General features: G+C 43.6%; 1 protein-coding gene across 11 annotated transcripts in view; it reads right to left on the bottom strand.

The window, feature by feature from the left end:
- The window catches only part of LOC143127264 (phosphatidylinositol-binding clathrin assembly protein), a 94,083-nt gene extending 71,943 nt beyond the window's left edge, over nucleotides 1–22,140 (bottom strand). For all 11 annotated transcript variants that reach the window (XM_076288649.1, XM_076288642.1, XM_076288641.1 and 8 more), the window contains exons 1-2: nucleotides 21,493–22,140; nucleotides 4,444–4,586 (exon numbers count right to left, since the gene is read on the bottom strand). In XM_076288649.1, coding sequence (XP_076144764.1) covers nucleotides 4,444–4,586; nucleotides 21,493–21,622 — 273 coding nt within the window. In that variant the 5' untranslated portion in view covers nucleotides 21,623–22,140. The remainder of the gene's footprint in view (nucleotides 1–4,443; nucleotides 4,587–21,492) is intronic.
- Nucleotides 22,141–23,099: the final 959 nt, after the last annotated feature.

The following is a 23,099-nucleotide window of genomic DNA, read 5'->3' on the forward strand; positions in this document are numbered from 1 at the left end:
CTGGGTACTTATTGTACAGTTTAGCCTACATCTTATACACTTCAGGCTGTTGCAGATAGCTCAGGGAAGAGACTGTATGACACTAGGTGGTACAGCCTGATACATGCACAATAAAAAAAAAAATGCTTTCTGCATTTTTGTTTTGCTTTTCCCTCCATTGTACCGAACTCGTACCGAACCGTGATGTCCGAACCGAGGTATGAACCGAACCGTGACTTCTGTGTACCGTTACACCCCTAGGTGATAGCCAAAACTAATGTGAATCACGGACTATCCTACAACCAAAGAAAGTAAAGGTGATTAGTAGGCCTACCTGCGTTGGCCAAATAAAGGATGGGACTGCACCCTTCACAAACCGTAAAATAAAGTTTATTAGTTTTACAGTTGACTACAGTTGACCGTTCACCATCAGTCCACACAAACAATTCTGGTTTCCTTGCACTAGCCATTTCGTCGTAGCCTATTCTGTCGGTTTGTAAAGCGCAAGTTTTGGTCAATTTCTGTAAAGAAACAGTGCCACCTATAGGCCTGGGGTATGAAGTAACGTGTTGAGTCGTGTTGAGATGGATCCGTTTGGACGCAAATATTCTTGATACGGTTCCAGGGAAGACGGAGGAAAAAAAGATCGGTTTGGTACGTGTGGACTAGGCCTTAATCTACTAAACCCCTCTTCTACTGCACTTTTTACGCCCCCCCCCCCCCCAAATAGGCTCACACCAGACATAATTTCACTGCATTTCTTACTTCCAGTAACTATATGCATGGGACAATAAACTTCCTTGTATCCTTGAATTTAAGGTGACAGCCCTCGTGGCGGCTGTATCAAATACAATGTAAGTGTGCTGTGTGGCTCCACATGGCTCTGGTACGACAGTGAGGGGTGGATGGATCGATCCATCTTCACCGGTTCACGCCGATAGGTGAGCTTTCAGATGTGCGCCTGCAGATAAGATGCTGAAACTTGATACAGACGCTTTATCGGCACAGAACAGGGTCAAAATTAATGTGGAGACTGGAGGGGCTGGTGTGTCACGTTCGTGCAACTATCTGCACACCAAACACTGCAAGATGCATTTACAAAATAAGACACTGCTCCCAGGTACATGGAGAGAAGTCCTGTGATTACTTTTCAATCAGAGCAGGTGAAATTCAGTTCAGTCTCCACAGGTGACGAGGATGAGCTGGGTTAAATCCTTTTTCATGCCTTGACAGCTGCACTGAGATCCGCAGCACATATAGCTACTCTTCACAGGCTGCCTACACTTGAAGGCAGACAAAGCCTTCAAACGCAGCATGCAGACGTCAACCGACAGCAGAGGAGATGCATCAGGGCTCACCAATCGCACTGTACTTAGTCTGAAGTGAGTGTACTGTATGTGCTGCCACAGAGGTTTTGGTCCCTGTCAAGCAGCAGGTTGGGAGTTAGACAAATATAAAACTATATAAAAAGGAACTGACAGAAAACACACTCAAGCAGAGATGCTGGTTACGATGATATAAACATAAACTAACGCCACACACTCCTTTCTCTTTAAAACATTTATTGACCGACGTTCCAGAAGACAGCCTTCATCAGGAAACAAGAAAAAAAAAAGGCTTAGGGAAGGAAAAAAAAAAAACAAAGCCTCATCAGTAGAAGCGCACGCACGCGCACGCGCACGCGCACGCGCACACACACACACACACACACACACACACACACACACACACACACACACACACACACACACACACACACACACACACACACACACACACACACACACACACACACACACACACACACACACACACACACACACACACACACACACACACACACACACACACACACACACACACACACACACACACACACACACACACACACACAAAATCCAATAGAAGCATGGAGGAACGGTGTGAAGCCAAAGACCGTCTGCTGTAAGCACAACTGACACTGTGGGGCCTAAAGAGGGCCGGTAGAATTCCCCACCTGCCGTAGCCTGACACAAATTGAGTATGGCAGCTGATGACCTGAAGTGGCTCTCTTCCTCTCAGGGCGAGGGAAAAGACAAAAAAAAAAAAACAACAAAACAAAAAAAAGAGAGAAAACTAAAGGATACTGCAGCTGAAATACAATGAGGGAGGGAGAACAGAAGCGTTGCGAGGGGGGAGGAGGGACACTGTCTGGATTGATGAGAAAAACATTGTCTGGACTGATGACTTTTGCTTGCTGTTGTTTTATGTAAATAGGTTTTGTTTGATGGGGATTGAGGGAAGATTGTGCAACCAAAACACTGTGTGTGTGTGTGTGTGTGTGTGTGTGTGTGTGTGTGTGTGTGTCTCTATGTGCACATGTGCGTGTGTGTCTCTCCCTCTCTCTGTGCATCTGTGTGTGTTTGTGTGTTATATTGCTCAAGCCTCCCACTAGGCTTCCCATTAAAATGGATCAATTTGAAATGTCAGAGAGTATCCAAAGCCCATTCCTAATCAGCATCAAGCCCCCACGCGGCTGCACCCGAGACGAAGAAGAATAAGGGCTCTTACAGAGTCAACGCGAGCAACGCGAGCAAGCAACGTTAGCGACGCGAGCGACGTGCTTGCTCCCTTTCATAGTTTACACGGTGGACGCAAGCAACGCGGCCGATAAGTGAAATGCAATACATCGCTCACACAACAGGGGGTAGCAGTCACTGGTGACTGACATTCTGAGTGATATTCAAGCTGTCTGTAAGTTACATCCCAAGAGGCTCTTTTGGAGAGCCACGGATCATATTTAATTTAGAATTCTCAAAAAGACTCCAGTATGACATGGAGACACGTATAAAAAGTGTGACAAACTAGACGGGAGGTGAGTGTGATTCGCTGTGCTAGATTGACTGCATGTTACAAGGACACTGGGTCATGTCATGTAAGGAACATGGTACTGTAAATAAACGGAAATATAGCCTACATTGCAGAGCCACTTCAACTTTATTAATACGTATATGGTGAATAAATGTACACTTACATGTGCACAGCCCCATGGTTTTCTGACGTGACGATGCTAGCACGTTAGCAGTTATCTACAAGTCTCCTCCAAGTGACAATCATGTTATACAATGAATACAATGAATAGCATTTAACCTACAATGTGGAGCTCCATAGACCGTAAAAGAAAGATAAGCTTGCATATTTTTTCCTCTTCTCTGGCCATTGTATTCAAACCTTCTTCTGTAAATATAACATACACTTGACATAATGTACAATACTTGCAGTGTCGCCCCCACCGACAACGCATAGTATTGCATGCGTCAGTGCGTCGCGTATCAAAAACTGGGATGACACATTTTGCTACGCATCGACGCATAATGGCGGCCGAAGCGCGGCGATGCGTAGCCTTGCGGGGCGCGTATGCGTAGCGATGCGTTGACTCTGTAAGAGCCCTAAGAGCCAACGTCCGGCAGCAGCATGACTCATGACGCTTTACATCACAGTGGTCCTACCAGGTGAGACTGGCACACAGGGCACAGACATGGCAGGAGACCTCCGCTGGGCTGTTTACGGAGTGAGTGCCCGGCCGCCCGCTAACCACAAGCCTTTCCAAACGGACATCAGTGAGGCCAGTTTGGAACCCAGACTAGCAAACTCTGACAGGCCCCGGTCGCAGTTCTGGCTGGCGTCACTGTGTAACAAATGATACTTTGCAGAGCCAATGCAAAACGAGGCCAATCTAAGGGCAAAGGTATAGTCAACGGGACAAGCAGATTAGTATGTGCTATGCTATGTGCAATGTCTAAAATATAGCTTTCCTGAACATGTGTGTGTGTGTGTGTGTGTGCATGTGGACACATGTTTGTGAACATACAAATGCTTTTTGAAAAGGAATTAGTAATTGTTCATACCATACAATATAGTTAAATATGAAGTAGGCCTAAGTTGAAAAAAAAAATACTTCAAAGAAGTGTGTGTGTGTGTGTGTGTGTGTGTGGCGTATGTGAATAAATGAGTGAGCAAGGAGGAAGTTGTTATAACAGACAGAGAGACGTGTATCCTCATAATGAAGGCTTGAATCTGTGTGTGTGAGTGTCTCAGAAAAATGTGAGAGCGAAAGCTTCACCTCATTTTCATTCATCATTAGGCAGTGTGTGCTGAGAGAGAAAGAGAAGGCTGTGTATCTGCATAATGGAGAAAGACATGAGTTTGTGTGTGTGTGTGTGTGTGTGTGTGTGCGCGTGAGTGTGTGTGTCACGAGAGAGCGCATAAAAGTGTGAGAGAGAAGCGGGTATAAATCAGAGAGAGACAAGAGCTTCTGCGTGTACGAGTAGGTGTGAATGAGTGAGTGTGTGAATGAGTGAGTATTTGTGTGTGTGTAAGTCTGTGTGTCTGTGTGTGTGTGTGTGAGTGAGTGAGTGAGTAAGTGAGTAAGTGAGTGAGTGAGTGAGTGAGTGTGTGTGTGTGATGGGTGCGAGCTGGACTCACCTCATTGCCATACATCATTAGGTGGTGTGTGGTGATGAGGGCTTTGAACACCACCACCCAGCTGCTGTTGGCCGTCCTCTCGAACAGCGTGTCGGCCAGCTGGGGAACGCTCACGTTCATCTCATTGGTACAGTGGATCAGGTCTACACACACACACACACACACACACACACACACACACACACACACACACACACACACACACACACACACACACACACACACACACACACACACACACACACACACACACACACACACACACACACACACACACACACACGCAACAGAGGTCAGCATCAATCAATCTGACCTTAACTGAGGAACGATTTGCACCATAACTGAGGTAAACAATTTCTCCCTTCATATTATTTGACATTTGTTAACAACTTTATTTTTGTTTTTTTTCTAAATAATGAGGAGCAAGCACAATGAAATGCCTTATAATAATCTAGTGCACAGTGTAGTGAAGAGTAGAGTATACACCTCAGCAGGCTGAAATAATCCACACAAATATCAATATGCAATTCTTTTTCTGCTTCATATGAAGTCTATTGATTCTCTTCCCAGTACTCTTTTTTTTAAATTGCAGTATTCAATTACTGGGCGGAATACTTCATCGCTTCCATCTCAGGGGTTTCAGATTTCGTGCGCAGATGAGAAATTGCAACACAGGGCTGACAGACTTAGAAGCAGCCGATCCACTTGAAAAGGAAAAAAAAGTTTCAAATATTCAGAGGACATTTGGGATGCTCTAAATTTTTGTGATTGAATACTCTTCAAATCTCATTGCGAAGAGATGGGCCCAGAAAGCCTCTCTTTTTGTTGATTTATTTATTCCTCTGTTTGTTTAATTGGTTGCCAGGGACCGCCATTGCTCCTCAGCTCATGTTGAAGAGCAAGTCGAATTTAGGTTTTGAAAACAAAATGATGGTACAACCCTACTTCTTCACACACACACAGAAACACTTACCACACCACGTATTACCCTACTACCCACGTATAACACGACGGCCCATCCATGTTACGATCACAGTTGCTATCCTCAGATGCCTACACTAACTTTCTCAAGCCTCAGGGCAATTCCATGGAAAATTACATTTTTTGTAACATCCATAACGCCAATAAAATGTGATGGTATGATGTGAATGACTACATGAAATTTGAGAATTTGCTATTTTTGGCTGAAGAATGTAAATGACAAAAAATGCACAAAAAATGAATGTTATCATTCACATCATACAAATGCCAAGTCATTTCACTGGCATTATGGATGTGACAAAAAGTCCATTTTCCGTGGAATTGCCCCTCAACATCCTTACAAAGTCTGTTGCTACATCCCCATATGTGGACAAACAGCAACGGATGGGGGCACCTCAATGTATTGCAAGGTTTCACAGGAATATATATCGTTAGCAGCTAAAAATACAAAGCCTGGGAGCCTGTAGGCCGCATGGTGTGCAGTTCATCACTGTCATCGTTAGTGGAAAAATACACTACAGATGTACATTGGAGCAATGCATGCATGAATGCAGCAGGGCGCGCTGAAGTAGGTCTAAGCAACAGCTTCTCATTGATAGTCATGAGACAGGCCTACATGAGAGGATGTGCCCACGGGGAAATGATGCCTACATGGGAGTCCACCTAATCTATTGGAAATATCACACGCCATTGATTGGAGTGGCGGCGGTTTAAGAACTTGAGGCACGCGTGCTTGCCGCAGGGGCGTCCTTCAGAAATTCATTTTTCACACACACACACACGCCGGGAGAAGAGTCTGGGATCTGATTGTACCCACAGGGATCTTGTGAGAAGAAAGGGGCACGAGAAGAAGTAAATGAGGATGAGAGAGAGAGGAGGGAGAGAGAGAGAGAGAGAGAGCGAGAGAGAGAGAAAGATAGGGTTGAGGAGGAAGACCGTGTGGAGGTAAATGAAGGTGAGAGAGGGAAAGAGGCTGTCGGTACCCGATCTACAGTGGCAGTACATGAGCAATTGGCTCTAATATGGAGATATGTGCTGACTTAATCAGTTGAAGTGAAACGCATTTGTAAGTTATTGATCACACACCAGACACAGTCTTCAACTGCAAAAGAGATGGGAAGCTAGAGTGGACAGGGAGAGAGAGGAGAGAGAGAGAGAGAGAGAGAGAGAGGGAGGGGGAGGAAGGGAGAAAAAGATAGGGTTGAGGAGGAAGACAGTGGTTCATTAAATGGACAGTGAGAAATGGAGAAACCGAGATGCAAGAGAGAAAGAAATTATAATTTCTACGTCACAAAATGGTGCTGAGGAGGGCGAGTAGGGATGCACATCTCCACCTCAGTCTGTTTCTCACTCCATCCAACCTCTTCTCCTCCATCCCTCCCCTCTCTTTCAGGGAGACCACAACCTTCTGAACATTATTATTATTATTATTATTATTATTATTATTATTATTATTATTATTACTACTACATTACATTTAGCAGACACTTCTTGACCAACGTGACTTGCATATGTCAGCTATATTACAAGGGATCATATTGCCCCCAGAGCAACTTGGGGTTAAGTGCCTTGCTCAAGGGCACAACGGTGGAAGCCGGGAATTGAACCGACAACTTTCAGGCTACTGCACGCTAGCCCAGCTCCTTAACCACTACACTACCATCCACCCTCTGGACACAGACTAACTCCTTTGCAGTCCTGCTATGAACCCATCATCAAGAGCTTCTTCTTCTTCCCCCTTCTCACTCATTTATTCATTTTTTTTTTTGCACCCCTGAATTATGCATCTCCTCCAGGCACAACAGGCAGAGAGGCGGCCAGCGAGCAGCAGCCAAGGCCGGCCGTGGATTGCCTGTGTGGCCCTGGCTGTTGCTGCTGCTGCAGCGCGCATCACGCGCACACACACACACACACACCCACCCACCCACACGCACACCCGCACGCACGAGTCACTCAGTCAGTCATTGCCCACCGGTCACTGGGTTATCCATAGCAAGGTGTGCTCAGCAGCGCGTGTAATAAGCACCAGTGACAAGAAGCACAACAGAGACGGCCCGCGGCTGGCAGGGAGGCAGGGAGACTGACAGACAGACAGACAGACGGAGCTGAAAGAGAGGGGAGGGGGGGAGGGGTAGAGGGAGACAGGCTGGCAGATAGAAAGACAGTGAAAAAGGCCAGAGAAGGGAGCGGAAAGAGAGAGAGGCAATACAAAGACAGAGAAAGTGGGAGAGACGGAGTATGTGAGAGAGGTGGGGGAGGGAGGGAGGGAGAGAGAGAGAGATAGAGAGAGATACGGGGTAAGAGAGAGGGGCAGGGGTGAAGTCATCACCCAAGTCAAGTCAACAGCTAGGCCACACAATGAGATGAGATGTTAGGTCAGCCACTTTCTCCCCTGTCCTTCAATGGCATCCAGTCAGCACGAAGTGACAGAGGATCATTGTTCTGGCCTGATGCTGCGCTTTCAAGGGTCTGCCGGTACCACAGAGACCCTGACACAACAAATAGAGACGGGCCTAAGATATGCTGGTCTGTTACAGGCATCGACAGGCCCTGTGGAATTCAGATTAGGCCTCACCATGACTGGTGTAATGTCTCACCGTCCGTTGCCACATTAATGGATGCAACGAACATTAATAATTGACTAATAATCCTTGGCATTTGGTGCCATCAGTGATCACATATCAGGATAATCCCAATCATCAGCTTCACAAAATATCACAATATCCCTCTGGGCAGATCAAGTTCCCCCTCCATCTGTACTTGCAGGCGAAAGGGCTGGCTTGCTCCAGGAGACCATTTGGAGGCAGGTTGGGGAGGGTCCTGTTCATAGGGGATGGGTGGGTGAGCCAGTGAAATACTGGTCATAGTTGATGGATATAGAAAGGACAGAGGGAGTGGGGGTGGGTGGGTGTTATCGACGGCGTGAGCAGTCAAGTACACAGCTAATCATCCAAAAGGTCAGGCAGGCGTGTCATTTGACGGCCGAAGGGGGTGGCAAATCCTGATCCGCCCGCAGGTAGAGATGAAAAGATTGGTGGGCTTCACCTACGGGGGCCTGGCAGATTAGTCAGAGAGAACCATGGGAAATCGAGAAAATGGAGAAATACAAAAAATATATATATATATATTTACAGAGAACGATTTGTAAAGGCGTGCAGGAAGCTGCGTCTTTCTTTCTGTGTCAACTCGGCGGGATCCTGATTTCTCCGTCACCGGGGTAGCGTTCTCTGAAAAGAACCATGACCAATTCAAGGGCACAAGCACTAATGCGTTGCCAAAGTGATGCGTAACATCGAGGCGAACCTGGCAGAGAGCCAGTGGTCAACGAGGGCGTCACAGAGCGAGGGTAGGGAGGGACAAAACGATGGAGGTAAAGTCAGGGGGGGATGGAGCAGCAAGGTAACGTTAACCCTTAAAGGAGTACCGTCACACCGGTGTGACGGGAATGTCGGGAAATGAACATTCTAAAGAATATCTGGGTTCATTGAATTCAACATAGAATTTTAGAACCTTCAATTGTTGCGGAACGGAATCTTATGTTAGAATGTTCAAAAACGAAAGAGAGAGCAAGGGAAAGAAAGAAAGAGGGGGAAGAGAGAGAGGGAGAGAGGGAGGGAGAGAGAGAGAGAAAGAGACGGAAGGAGGAAGAAGGGAGGCAAAGATAGAGAAAATAAGGGGGAGTGTGTGAGAGAGAGACAGCATGCATTAGGGGACAGGTGGCCGGCTGAATGAACTCAGCATCTGGTCCAGCTGTTGGCCTCCGTTCACAACTGCCGCAACTACACCGGAGCTATAACACCCCACCCAAAAGAGAAAAAAAACACACACACACGAGAGAAAGAGGCTAATTAACCACTAGCGCTTAATTACTAATCACCGGCCACGAGATCAATGCCATCTGTACCAGAGCCAGATCAACCACAGCGAGGATTAACCACAGCAGACACTCCAGGCTCACCGCCGAGGTAGAGCGAGATCATAAGACTAAGACACACACACACACACACACACACACAGACACAGACACAGACACAGACACAGACACAGACACACACACACACACACACGTCCTCTAAAATGGGGTCCGTGAGCAGGAGACAGACGCCAGATTAGCAGATTGCTGTCCAGAGCCGACTCTGGTGTGTGGCAAATGCCAAATGCCCTTCTCACCCCCCGCTGGTGATCGCCGATAAGATGGGGAGGCTTTAATGAGTTAAACTGCATGTAGACAAAGGCCAAGAGCTGTCAACGGCGAAGGTTGCAGCCACCAGCCACCCTCGTCAGTCACAGGTCAGTCAAGGCGACTCGGGCGACGGTCCCTTGGGACTTCAAATGGACTTCTAATGGAAATGTTGCTGAAACCGGTGGCCTTGTGGAGCACACCCCACTCCCTCCCTCCCAATCACCCCCAGACAGGGCGTTTCAAAGACACGCTTTGGATGCCATTTCTGGATGTCAGACATGTTTGAAATGGATGAGAAAAAAGGAACCCAACTTCTGTGGAACAACTAGCTTTGTCCTTTTGACGTATTTTATTTAAGAAAAAATTATGGGAATGTCCATGGAAATTATAAAGTTAAAAGCTGTCAAATTGTTAGATAATACTTAGGAACTAATTTTCAAAAACAAACTGATAACCGATCATCAACAAACTGATAACACTTCTGTTAGATGTAAACAGGCGGCTAAAAAGCAGATTTCAACCCAACTAAATCGGAAAAAGAGGACCACCCTACACAAACCCTTGACAATGATAAGCTTATTCTGTTACAATGGAGATACATAGGAAGGCCAAGTTTTATCTTAAATTAAAGTTTTATCTTAAACCTTAATTTCCAATGAAAAAAGGCAGTTGTGTCACACAGTTGACCAAGGCCTACAACATGACTCAAGTCTGTCAGCGAGATTGTAGACTGCTATGAATCAAGGTTTTATAAAACCAGGGATTATAGTGGTATGTGTACATTTTATTTATATAAGTAAACAAAATCATGATCTTCATAAATCTGTTAGCAAATATGCCAATGGCTCACTCATCAACTAAAAAATGCATGCTTTGCTTGAATATAGGGTTGCCTTCACTGTAAGAAAAGAAGAGTAAAGTAATACATAAGCTCTAAATTTGTTTAATACATAAACAAAACTCTGGTCATTGCATTAATTAAGGCTAGTCAAATTTGCTCAACAATATCCATTTCACTACCTGCGCAAGTCAAAGTGAAAGTTTATTTTAGCAAAAAAAGGATGCAATCCATTAAACAGTGCATTTCAGGGTGTGATCAGAGGGAGCAAAACAACAGAGGCCTCTCACAGCAACAGCGTCCTGCCTGATCGCGCCCTTAGCCTCCTTTAAAATAGGCTACATAAAATCCTTCAGTGCACTGGTGTCATTCACAAGTGTGATTAACTTGGAATGCATTAATTACATTTTGAATGAATGGAGCATAATGAAGTGATAAAGAGACTGGATGACATTTCCTTCCCTGTCGTCGCATTAAATCTTCTAGGAGGTCAGTGCTTTATAATGTACAAACTTCCACAATTGCATCTATTGTCTGGTTGCCCTTTTTGATGGGAATTATGATGACTAGGATGCTTTTTGCTCCTTCCCTCCCTCCCTCCCTTCCTCACTCACTCCTTCCCTCCCTCACTCACCCACGGCATATTCCTCTTTCTTTTGCTTGCTCTGCTGCTACAGCAGACTTGAATTCCTGAAGGGTTAGCTCACCCAACATGGCTGTGAGGAATCCCACAGTCGGGGCGCAAAAAAATTCCCACACCATCTCTCCAGCCAGAGACTGAGGACAGATCGCCAATTACCACCCTAATTTGTGGCCAACAGCAAATCTCTGGTTAGAGGAGAACGAAGAAGAAGGAGGAGAAGAAGAAGAAGAAGAAGAAGAAGAATGCAGACCAGAAAGTCAAGATGACAATTCCCAATGTGATTAGGCCTACTCCCCACTCCTCCTGTCTTTGCTTGCATGGCATACTGAGGTTTTCTGAATCTGATTCAAACTCAGCTCAGCTCAGCTCTGCCTAAGCATGGGGGTCCTCGGAGAGGAGAAAACAGGGGAGAGGCACTTAAGAGGTACGAAACAAGCCGGCAGAATCAGCCAAAGGCTCTGTACAGTACAGTATGTCTAAAAATACACCAGTATTTTGAACACGTGAGTAAGTGCGAGAGAGAACTGACTGTTCCACCACCGATGCGATGCCTAACGGAGACCGCTGGCTGTAGATCCACACAGAGTGAAAGCAGACCCACCGACATCTGTTTGTTTGCTCAGAGTTGAGCCGTTTTATCAAACACAGTCGGTGACGAGGCAAAACAGAACATGATTACATTCCAGTACATCAGGTTCACAAGCAAAAGATTAAAAGACATACATCTCTAACTAACTGTTCATCACATTACTAAAAAAATAAGAGGCAAGAGAACAACCAGCCTTCTCCAGTAATGAAAGCCTGAGAATCAATGCATGCTTGTTTGCTTAGAAGGTGCAATAGTCTGTTGAGGTCAAATGCTCACAGCTCCCCAGTGTGAGGAGAAACTGGTAGCTCAGTTAGCTTGTGATGGCACAGAATAGTAAATGGCAGCTCCCACAAATCTGCTACTCAGCTCGCACAGTGCTTCTAAGCCTCTGTTTGTCCCTCATGGGTTTACATGTTAAGAAAAAAAAAAAAAAAAGAAATGTGACATCAAACGAGAGGAACGCCTGAGGAACTAGGCAGTATACCAAAGCAGAAATGATGTTGACTTTCCAGATTAAGTCCCCAAACAAACACACAAAACAGTAGCATGGTTGGGTAGCTGCCCACAAATACAGAGCAGCCATGATGATACTCAGACCTAAGGGCCCCTGCTGCTCTGGCAGGTTGAACCTTTGCTTTGTCACCCCCCATTAATGGGTTCATTACAAGAAGTCACAATGCACTCGTAAATCCGTCATGGCAACCTTCTGTGACATCACAATACTTGGCTGCTCAGAGAGGGAACTAACACTGCGGGTTTTGCCTTCCAGCTCACATTTGTAACAGGTTGTGGCCATCAGGGGTGATGCAAGTGATTAACTAGGGAAGTGATACGAAAATGTCATGTTTCTTTCTGTATCACATCATTGAAAAAACAAAATGTTCAAGGTTACAGGCTTTAAAGTCAACACCCAATTTCAATATTCAACCATGTTATACAAAAGAATGCAAGCTAAAATAGAATTGGCTGGTTAGTGAATGTTATTGATTTACTTAATTTTCAAGGTCAATTCCTCACTGATTCCTGGCATGTCTTGGCTTGCTCAATTGTTGTGAGCTTGCCCAATATTCACCAGCTCCAATGCAACTGCTATAATGGTCTGAAACCACTGTGAGAAAAAGCAATATACAACCAACAGTCATGGAAATATAACAAACACAATAATAACAAAAGCAGGATTGCTTTGGTTGCAACAACTGCAATCGTGACATTATCATCGTGACATAACAACTACTGATAGAACACAATTAACAACAAAAACGCAAGATTGCTTAAGCTACACCATCTCTAATCTAAAATCGTTGGATAGGAGTCCCCAGTGGCAGAGATAAATGGAAAAAACAGTATGACAATAATGCAAAATATCTGGGGAATTTGTTCCCTTGTGTGATAATGTAAGCCCAGCGCAGTCCTTGCTTTTTAGTCACTGGGGTTGCATGCACACTGCCAGTTCCATCTCAAAACATGTTTGATAACAAATAGAGTGAAAGAACATTTGGTGTTATGTAGGTTGACATTTGCACAGCACGTTATAAGACAGGCCCACACACTTACTGTGGTGAAGAGCTGTAGGTCAAGGCAGCTCCATTTATTCTATGTAGTACGTAGCCAAGGACACTGAATTCAGACTGAACTCTGTGGAGGAGGCTGTGTTGCATTACACTCAGTATATTTACATGCCATTCGAAAAAACTAATTATTATGTAATTATGTAACTGTAACTAATTATTAATGAATTATTTTCCACAATTATTATACTATATCTCTTGTTATTTCATTGTTACTGTGTAATCTCGGCTTCACTGAAAATGAGGACTACCCTCAATGAACCTCCGAGAATAAATAAAGATAACATTCATTTATTCAATCTAGCTTGACCCAAACCAAAGTTTTTAAATGCATGTAAACATGTTATTATTATGTTAGTCTGGCGGAAATTGGAGGAAATTAAAGCTCTTTAAGCCTGACTAACACAGATAAATTCTGTGTTCGAGCTCGAGTTACTCAAGCATGTATAGGCTCTATCGGACTCAAATTGGACTGTGGTACTCATGCATGCGATGCGATAATGATGTCCACAGACAAGGTAGAATATGTTGCACGATTTATGAAAGTATGATGTATTGCGACATCAGATGCAAGTCAAATTTGTAGTTTCTTATGTCTCATTCCATCGAACTACAGACCCGCTACCCGATGTGGCAAACTTACATTGTGCGGTTATAGCCGATAAGAGGGCCGCAAAGCGAATGCCGTTCACCATGTTACAAGTTGATGAACCACTGCAACGTTTTTGGAAACATTATCTTAAGGTACAAAAAACTCTTTGGTGTTGCTTTAATACATAAATGAATTAACATCCACCAGAATGTCCATATGAACATTTTCAACAAATAGGCCTAATGTCAACTATTTAACCAGTTACACTGATGATGCAAAGTTCGCTAGTGAGCAAGCTAATCAAGCTAATATGCTAATATGGACTGTTTGGGTGTTGAAGAACAGGGAGGGGAGTATTTAGATGATCCTGCCATCTAGCGTAGCAGAATAAAACATACACACTTCGGTCAATAATTCCCCTCCCCTTCGATTCCCATCCAGCAGCATGTAAATGCAGTAGTCCAGTCCAATCACCTAGCCGAGCCATAGGTTAACCGTAGCTGGGCAAAAATGTGCATGTAAACATACTGACTGAAATGTCCTTCTTTCCATCTCACCTCCCTGCTAGGTCCATATAACATGCTGCACATCAGTAAGACTGCAACCACTACAGAGGCCTTGCAGGGTGTCTTTTCACCAGACTAAAGGACAGGGGGGGTGAGAAGGTAACCTTGAGCATAAGATAGATAGATAGATAGATAGATAGAATAATCAGTGTTTCCCCTAGAATTTTTTCCAGCAGCGGTGCTGTTGATCGAAAAAAAAAATGATGTCCTATTCTTTTTTAAAATTAAGGCATTAATACAAAAGGCAAAATATGTTTTTTTATTCCTCCCTTTAGTCAATTTCAGCATGGGTGTCTTAACTTTTGCACAGCACTGCATAAACTATATAGACTTCTCTTTCATGCCATTACATTGTATTGGTGCTGTGCAAGTCGAATTGAGTGCCTGTCACTTTAATGCCGTGACGGCCCGTGACGCAGGCTTGATTCTCACGGTTTTACGCTAACTTAGTAGCATTGTTGTGCATGGTGCATAAGAATATGTGGATGAAATGAATTATGTTTCCCATGTCATTTGGTAAAATAAATGGTCAAAAATTCAAAGAAAATCTATCTTGGATTATAGCAGATAAGTGTCTTGTATCATATCTATAATTTTGGTGAGCTCTACAGGAATTACAAACTATCTCAGATGTAAATGCTTGCGTATCCTATTACTCAAATTCAATTAACCCATTTGCGCTGGATGCTGCATGACGCAACATTGACCCTCCCGCTGGATGCTGCATAGCGCAACATTGACCCTCCCGCTGGATGCTGCGTAGCGCAGCATGCTTTTTATTTCATGTTTCTAGGTGCTACAGAGGCTTAGATATTACATTTTGGTAGACGTTGACAATTTTTAGTATGTTTTCAGAAAACTCTCAGGAAATAAGGTTATTTAGTCTAGAATGCCATAGGATTCTATAGGCGTTTTTAGCAGGCATTTTAGGAGTAAATGGGTTAAACCCACCAATAGGCTAGCTAGACCTTAGTTTCACAGCCTAGGTATGTTAGCAACACAGGGCTTGAAAGCATTGCCTGTATCACAAACAAAAACGAAACAATGCGTGGATTTATCTGGGAATAGGCTACTGAAGGTACGGGCGAGCTATCTCGCTGGCGTGTTTAATTTGGTTCCTTGGTTAACATAAAATTGCGTCTGCTAATAAACTTAAACATAAACACAAACAAGCGTGATCTCCTGTGGAATTCCTGACTGCGCCTTCAATGTTAGCCTACTATTATTTGTTGACATGAAACTTGAACGAACGGCAGCTGTTCCTGAAGTTCACTTGCGTCAATTTTTTTTTTTTAATCAGGCAACTTTTTTTGCAGTGGCGCTTGAATTGAAATACATTGTAGGGGAAACACTGATAATAGATAGATACTTTATTGATCCTCAAGGGGAAATTCAAGAAAAATTCATAATAGCAGCCAAACAGTATGGGGGTATGCAGGAGATCTTGTGTGTTATGCATTGCAAAGCAACACCATATAATATATATATATATATATATATATATATATATATATATATATATATATATTAGGGGTGTAACGGTACACAGAAGTCACGGTTCGGTTCATACCTCGGTTCGGACATCACGGTTCGGTACGAGTTCGGTACAATGGAGGGAAAAGCAAAACAAAAATGCAGAAAGCATTTTTTTTTGTACATGTCTCAGGCTGTACCACCTAGTGTCATACAGTCTCTTCCCTAAGCTATCTGCAACAGCCTGAAGTGTGTAAGATGTAGGCTAAACAGTACAATAAGTGCCCAGACTCAATCTGTAACTTGTAAACAAAATAAGACAATCAGCTATAAAACTGAAAATAGGCCTACAGCATCTCTTATTTCTGAAAGTGCAAATTACATAGAAAATGATTTTTAAAAATCCACTTAAGCAAGACCTTCAACATCTGTGTTTAGTTGTATATGGAAGGGTCTACAATTTGCCTCAATATTTTTCATTGTGTGTAAAGTAATAATCTAGCCTACTAACTGTGAAAATATCACACTATTTTGCCTTTTTTTAAAAAACGAAATTGCTCCTTTCATTTCATAAACAGACTACAACTAGAAGTCACGTGACTTTGCCCTTTGACGTTAACTCACCGTAGCATGGTTTGTTTATTAGCCTGGTTAGCGTTGTCACTTTATTTTACTGTCTGCACTTACACTACCAGCTCCTCATGTGAGAAGTTACAAGTTACCCCAACATAAAGGTAATTACCACGCGATTTACATAGCTTTCTGTCATTACGAAATCATTTAATTTAAGCCATAGGTTTTGGCCCTATTTGTATGTGTATCCAAAGGCTGCTGAAGCGCACGGGAAGTTTCTTTCCCCTCGTTTCAGTGATTGGTAGCCTACATCATCTGGGTGATGGCTTCGAATATGTGTAGCATTTTTTCCACTCACATACCCAATGCTGAACAACGCCGACACACAATTTCATCTTATCCACCACTCTTTCGCCTGTACTAACGTTACTGTAACTGAAGTTCTCAAACTTGCGATCTTAAAGAGACCAGCGGATCCTCTAACTCTTGTAGGTCTAACCTTGGTGCTGCTAATGACTGACGGACTCGACCGACAACCTGACAAAAAAAAAACATAGGCGCCAATCAGAGCTTCAGAGCTAAGGCGAGGCTACAGATTAGCGTTAGCGTCGCTAAAGAACTCCCGTAACTCTCGCTACTTAACAGTAATTGCGCATGACATTAATTAATCCGCACACGAGTTTTATGTATTTTTATACCGTGTATTCTCCGTGTAAATTCATGCACCGAACCGTGACGCCCGTACCGTTTCGGTTCAATACGAATACATGAACCGTTACACCCCTAATATATATATATATATATATAGCTTCTTGTAATATAAGCTAACAAGGATTTTAAACACAACTTCAGCACAGCCTGTTCTTGCAAATTAATCAGGAGCAGCTGAGGGCTATTAAAAATGTACTTGAGATTTTCAGTTTTGACAAGCAGGGACAGCTTGACAAGAACTAAAACAGACAGAGCAGAGAGTAATTCTTGCTACCTGATGTGGGAAAGGATGGTGGTGGTGGAGGAGGATGATGATGATAGGGGGCGGGGGGGCACTGTGCACTGAGCTGTGGGGGCCCAAGAAACCATCAGCTCTACCAATCAAAGCAAAGGAATAGCGGGAAGTATAGAATAAATGGCAAGCGGAGCCAGGCGGCCATGTAAATCCTTTTGCAAACATTAGCACAGCTTGGCCAAAGAGGAATGGGCAGTCTTGTCTAGCCTGATAGGTGGCCAGAGCTCATCTCTCATCTCTTTCAAGCAGGGGAAAGACCTCACCACCACACGTCACTCGTTTCATAAACTGACCTCAGATCTCAGCCTGTAGCTGCTGCCGTGGGCAGCCGTGGCCTACTGGTTAGCACTTCGGACTTGTAACCGGAGGGTTGCCGGTTCGAACCCCGACCAGTAGGCACGGCTGAAGTACCCTTGAGCAAGGCACCCAACCCCTCACTGCTCACTGCAGGCAGCTCACTGCGCCGGGATTAGTGTGTGCTTCACTTCACTGTGTGCTGAGTAGGGTTGGGTATCGTTTGGGTTTTATCTGATACCGGTGCTAAATTGATACTTTTAAAAAGGTGCCGGTGCCGAAACGGTACTTTTTTTTTAAAAATGTTTTAAATTAAAATGGTCTAAAGCATGAATTGCTTTTTTTTTATTGAAAAGACAAATTTTAACATGAAATTGAACTGTTATATTCAATTTACTATCAATATCTCATTGCTCCTACGAATAATACATTTAAATGTTAAAACAGCTTGCTATGCATGCACACACAATGGTAAGCTCTGCTTTCAAGTTTACCCAGTGTAGGCGGTTTGCCATAAGGTATGTTAAAACCGCTTGCCATAAAACTGCCAGGTCATGGACAACGGCATTTGCAAGCAAGCTAATCTAACAGGGACTCTACTTTCCAGTTAATTCAGTGTGTTCCCAAATGCATCAAGAAATTGTATGTCTTAACCCATAACACGCAGTAGTTTTGAACATGTTAGGCTACATGCCGGTGTTGAAGTGTTTAGATTCCCAGCGCTAGCCTAGTATGCATTTTAACAGCAACTATGGCTATGCGCTAACTAACACCAGTCAGCTGAGTTTAATTAACGATAACGTAGCCTACGGAGATGGTTTTGTAGCCTCTTTGACAGCTCAGTGACATCTGGGTATTTAACCTACATATTTATGTTTTTGCCAGCTAACTTTTAACATGATCTTCATATTCATTGTGATGCTATATGGGCCTCATGCACATGAAAGATTAATATCATGCTATTATGTTGTTTAACACACCGTGAAATAAAGTTTTCTCCTTACAACTTCGCTGATAACATTTCAAATAAATGTCAGTTAGCGCATTAGCAAGGATATTGTGTAACGTATAGGCTAGCCTACTGTTGATGTTGTTTCATAGCCTTTTGCTTGTGTGTAGTTAGGCCCACTGCTAGATTTTGACAGGAGCTCGCGATATCGCTTTAAAGTAAGCTACTTGGGCTCACGCAAGCTGTCAAACACTGTCCACTCGCCTATGTGGTGCACCCCTCTGGTTTAGTGTTTATCATATGTTAGCTAACTGTATCTGGATGTGTTGCTATCAGAGCAAGACGTTAAAGATGGCGCATGACATGCAGTGATGCCTCGTAACGTTATATATATTAAAAAAAACGCTATTTAAGCACCGAAATCCACGTTGTTATTCGATGCAGTTACTACCGTTTGCGTCGGCACCGGTGCCATATTAGAACCGTGTTTCGGTGCCCAACCCTAGTGCTGAGTGTGTTTTACTAATTCACGGATTGGGATAAATGCAGAGACCAAATTTCCCTCACGGGATCAAAAGAGTATATACGTATACGTATACTTATACTGCTGCTCCAAAGACAAAAGCAAAACCCCAAACTGTTCTGATGACGCTCACTGTGCCACTGTGACAAAAGTGACAAAGAAATACGGAATGTTAACCTATTTTCTCATGTCGCCCAACTTTGGTCTTGACGGTCATCTCTTACTGGTGGGGCATCTAAACCTGGCACTCTTTTGTGGATGGTCAGGAAGGGTAAAAAGCTCACCTATAGATGATGCATAAATATGGATTGGTGGCACAGTCCAACAGCAAAGCTGGAATTCAGATATGCACAAAAGCAATATGGACACGGGATCAGTGTCCCAAAATATAGGTTGGTTATGGCAGGCAAAGGCATTAAGACTTGGATAAAATACAATCCTGGCGAATTATATCTTGAGAAAAGTGTTATTTGTTCGTTTTATCACTTCATACCTTGTGATACGTGAATTAAGGAGGCATCCATCTGCTACAATATGTCTACATTCTTCCTCCCACCTCTTAATTTGTGTCACTTTGTAGTTAACATTGACCAAATAAGACAGTCCAGCTTGAACCTGTTTTCTCTCTGGTAAGAGCAAAAGAATGCATTCCACACTTTGTACTGTGGTAGACAATGTTTTAGATATTCCAAGCAGTTGTGAGTAGCAATGCTAAATTTGCATGCACTATTCTGCATTGTTTCCTATCAGGAGTCAATAAATCAACAGGGCCTATGATGTTTAAAAATCCAAGTCAATGTAGGCCTAAGTAAGCGTGTGCCCTGATGGGTTAACAGGTCCACAGCTAGGTTCTGAGCACCTTGGATACAGTTGCTACCTTGGTTAAACAGGGCCAATACCAGAAATGAAAACTGATTGCTGCAATGCTTCTCTGCGTCTGCTACTTTCAGAACTTCAAAGGAGGTTGTCAAGTGCTCATCTGCATGATTAATGTAATTTCATTTGGTATCTAACAAAGATTAATGGGTAGATCATCACAAAACTGTACATAGACACCTGGGTCAAATTTTGGGGGACAATTGAGTGCCCATAATGTGGCCATTGGTGAGACCCTTTATGAAAATTTCTCGCATTCGATTGTAGTGTAGTTTTCACTGGTAGATAATGCTAAAACATAGTGTTGATGTACTGTCGCCACGTAATCTGGAAAGAAAAAATAGCTAGCCTGGTTCTTCATGTGAGAAGGGTGCGGACGGTTGAAAAAGCATTGCTTGCTTTCAGTGATCATATTAACTGCACCCACTCGATTACAGCAATTATTTGCCTGTGTTTCCACTTACAAATAGCACCACTTGCATTCCATCTTGACATTCTTCATGTGAGACACCTTGCGCTAGGGGAAATGTTTACTTACTAGACTAGCTCTTAAAAAGAGCCAATAAAAGCAGTCACTGACAGTCTCTACTTTTAACACAAATTATACATTTAGTCATTTAGGAAAGCTGAATAGGATATGGTCCTGTAATGACTCGCATTCAGACTAACCATCATACAAGCACACATACATCTCTCTCTCACACACACACACACACCTCTGAATGCCTGGGACATCATGATCTTTATTTCACCACTGAAAAACCGCCCTGGGTTGGGTGAAACCTTACATCCTGTATTGTCTAAGCATCTGAGCAATTGCTACGTGCCTAACCGCTGAGCTGAGAAGCAATGGGTTGACCTTCATCGTTCCCACAGTGACACTCGTTTACTCTCATCACAGGATGACAAGGGACTGGCGTGGTGGTGACATAAGGCGTCCATGTGACACCTCTGTGCGTACTACTAGGCGCATTTCCAGCGCGTACCTTGGGCCATTACTTATGTCAGTCCGGTACATTTACAACTCTGGTGAAATGTTTCATTGTAAACGCTGTTAAGATCCTCAGCCATTCTACTTGTGTGATGGTGTCGTGTAAAGGGGTAGTGTTCGCCTGCCTAATCCTGACATTACAAACTGAACACTGGCGATTGAAGATGAAGCATCTCTAGTGATGAATACATACATCGGTGGCTTCCTAACAGGTATCACACAGCTACGTGAGGCAAACACTCTAACCGTGTATAAATAAATGACTGATGTGCAGGCGGCACAGGGTGTGCCATTCATATCAATTCTTGGCTTGCTCTCTGTTACACCATCATGGGCAATATGAAGGGCACATTAAACTGCGGGTAACAGATGAACGTTAATATTACCAATGATGAAATACTCACAGTCCAGGTGTTTCTTCTTAGGTCCGCTGATTTCGTGCGTCGTGGCCTTGCAGACAGCTTTACTAATAGCTGATCCAGTCATGCTATGTTGAGCCGCCGCAATCCGGTCCGTTATTGACTGTCCGGACATTTTTATAAACTAAAGTTGAGTCAACTTACAGTAATTAGCTGGAAAAACCAACGACGTCTTTGCTGCAAACGATTGCAAAGACAAGGGCAGGTGGAATTTGCCAACCAACACCGGCACACTGACGAAATACGCAAGATAGCAGATAGACTAAGCTAACGTTTTACCAAGAGCATTCAATGCGTGAAACAGATCTGCTCAACGATGGATGTCAGAAAACGAATCCAATTGTGTTTACCTAGCTAACGTTAATTTAGCAGTCAAACACAATATTTATCAACCAACTCATTACAAAAATGTAAGTTAACGTGAATGTAATATAGAGCCGATCCTGAAGCTCGACAATTGAGGCAACTGGGTAGCTTATTCGGCTAACAAGCGACTTCAACCTATTTGACAGTATGACGCAAACTGAATGGGAAAAGCTTGTCAGGTAGCTTCAGCAAATAGACTAATTAACATTAACTGAGTAACGTTATACTAGCTAGCTAGGTTATAAAATTACTACGGTCTAGCTTCTGTTAGCTGCAGCGTTCGAACCGAGAACAAGTCCTACGACTGATAAGAGAAAACACACTGGGTCGGTTACAAATGGTCATAGCTATGTCCCCGAAAAAATGCAGATGTTAATTTTGACACATGAAAAGTAGACATTCGTCAAAACCCAAATGTTAACAAAAAAGATAGTTGGCTTGCAGTTAATTTGCTGCCGCCGTCAAAAATGCAGTCGGTCTCTACACAGCAAAAAAAGAGGCTAAACCAGCAAATATAGTGATAGCTAGCTAATGTTAGCAATTGAAACTGCTGTGGCTAGTTAGCTTGGTTCCCAATAATTCGCAAGCAATGAAAACAAGCTACTGAAACAGAAGGTCGACTTCTGTAATACCCTCTAAACAATCAAACCACTAGCTAGCTCGAATGACAATTCAGTTCATGAAGTGACGGTAATAGCAAGCTATGCAGAAGATTGCCAATGAGATATCCGTGACAAGTCCCAGTCTTGGCCTCCCAAAAATCTGACGGTTGGCAAATCGGGCTAGCCAACACTGTTACCAAGTGGAATGTGGCTGAACACCTTGACTAGTGAGACGGTCGCTTGTCAAATGAAAGCGGCCAGGCTCTTCCTTGAAATACGCCTTGGCTTGAAACGTTAACGATAGATGATTTTACCGTTAGGTCACTGGTTAATGAAGTAAGTAATGCTTCCACTTTGTCCTTAACCGCAACTGTCTTGGTAACACATTCCGATGCCTAAGGCTGAAATGAGCTGTTTGCCGTTCGTTCAGTCAGTGATTCCCTGCTGGCGGCGGGCTAACGTTACGGCTAGATGGGTAACACGTCCAAGGTCCAACCAGCTGGCTGGCTAGCCTTCCTGCTAGCTCAACTAGCTAGCTAGCTAACGTTCACCTTTTTCAACCTGTTTCTGTCTCGTGCCAAGTACGGACACATAAATTGAAACTACTCCACCAGACGTATCCGT

This window comes from Alosa pseudoharengus, unplaced genomic scaffold, assembly GCF_046254945.1.
Source record: "Alosa pseudoharengus isolate Yale_2024_CS ecotype anadromous, Long Island Sound unplaced genomic scaffold, YU_APseudo_1.1 YU_APseudo_1.1_scf_17, whole genome shotgun sequence".
Taxonomy (NCBI): domain Eukaryota; kingdom Metazoa; phylum Chordata; class Actinopteri; order Clupeiformes; family Clupeidae; genus Alosa; species Alosa pseudoharengus.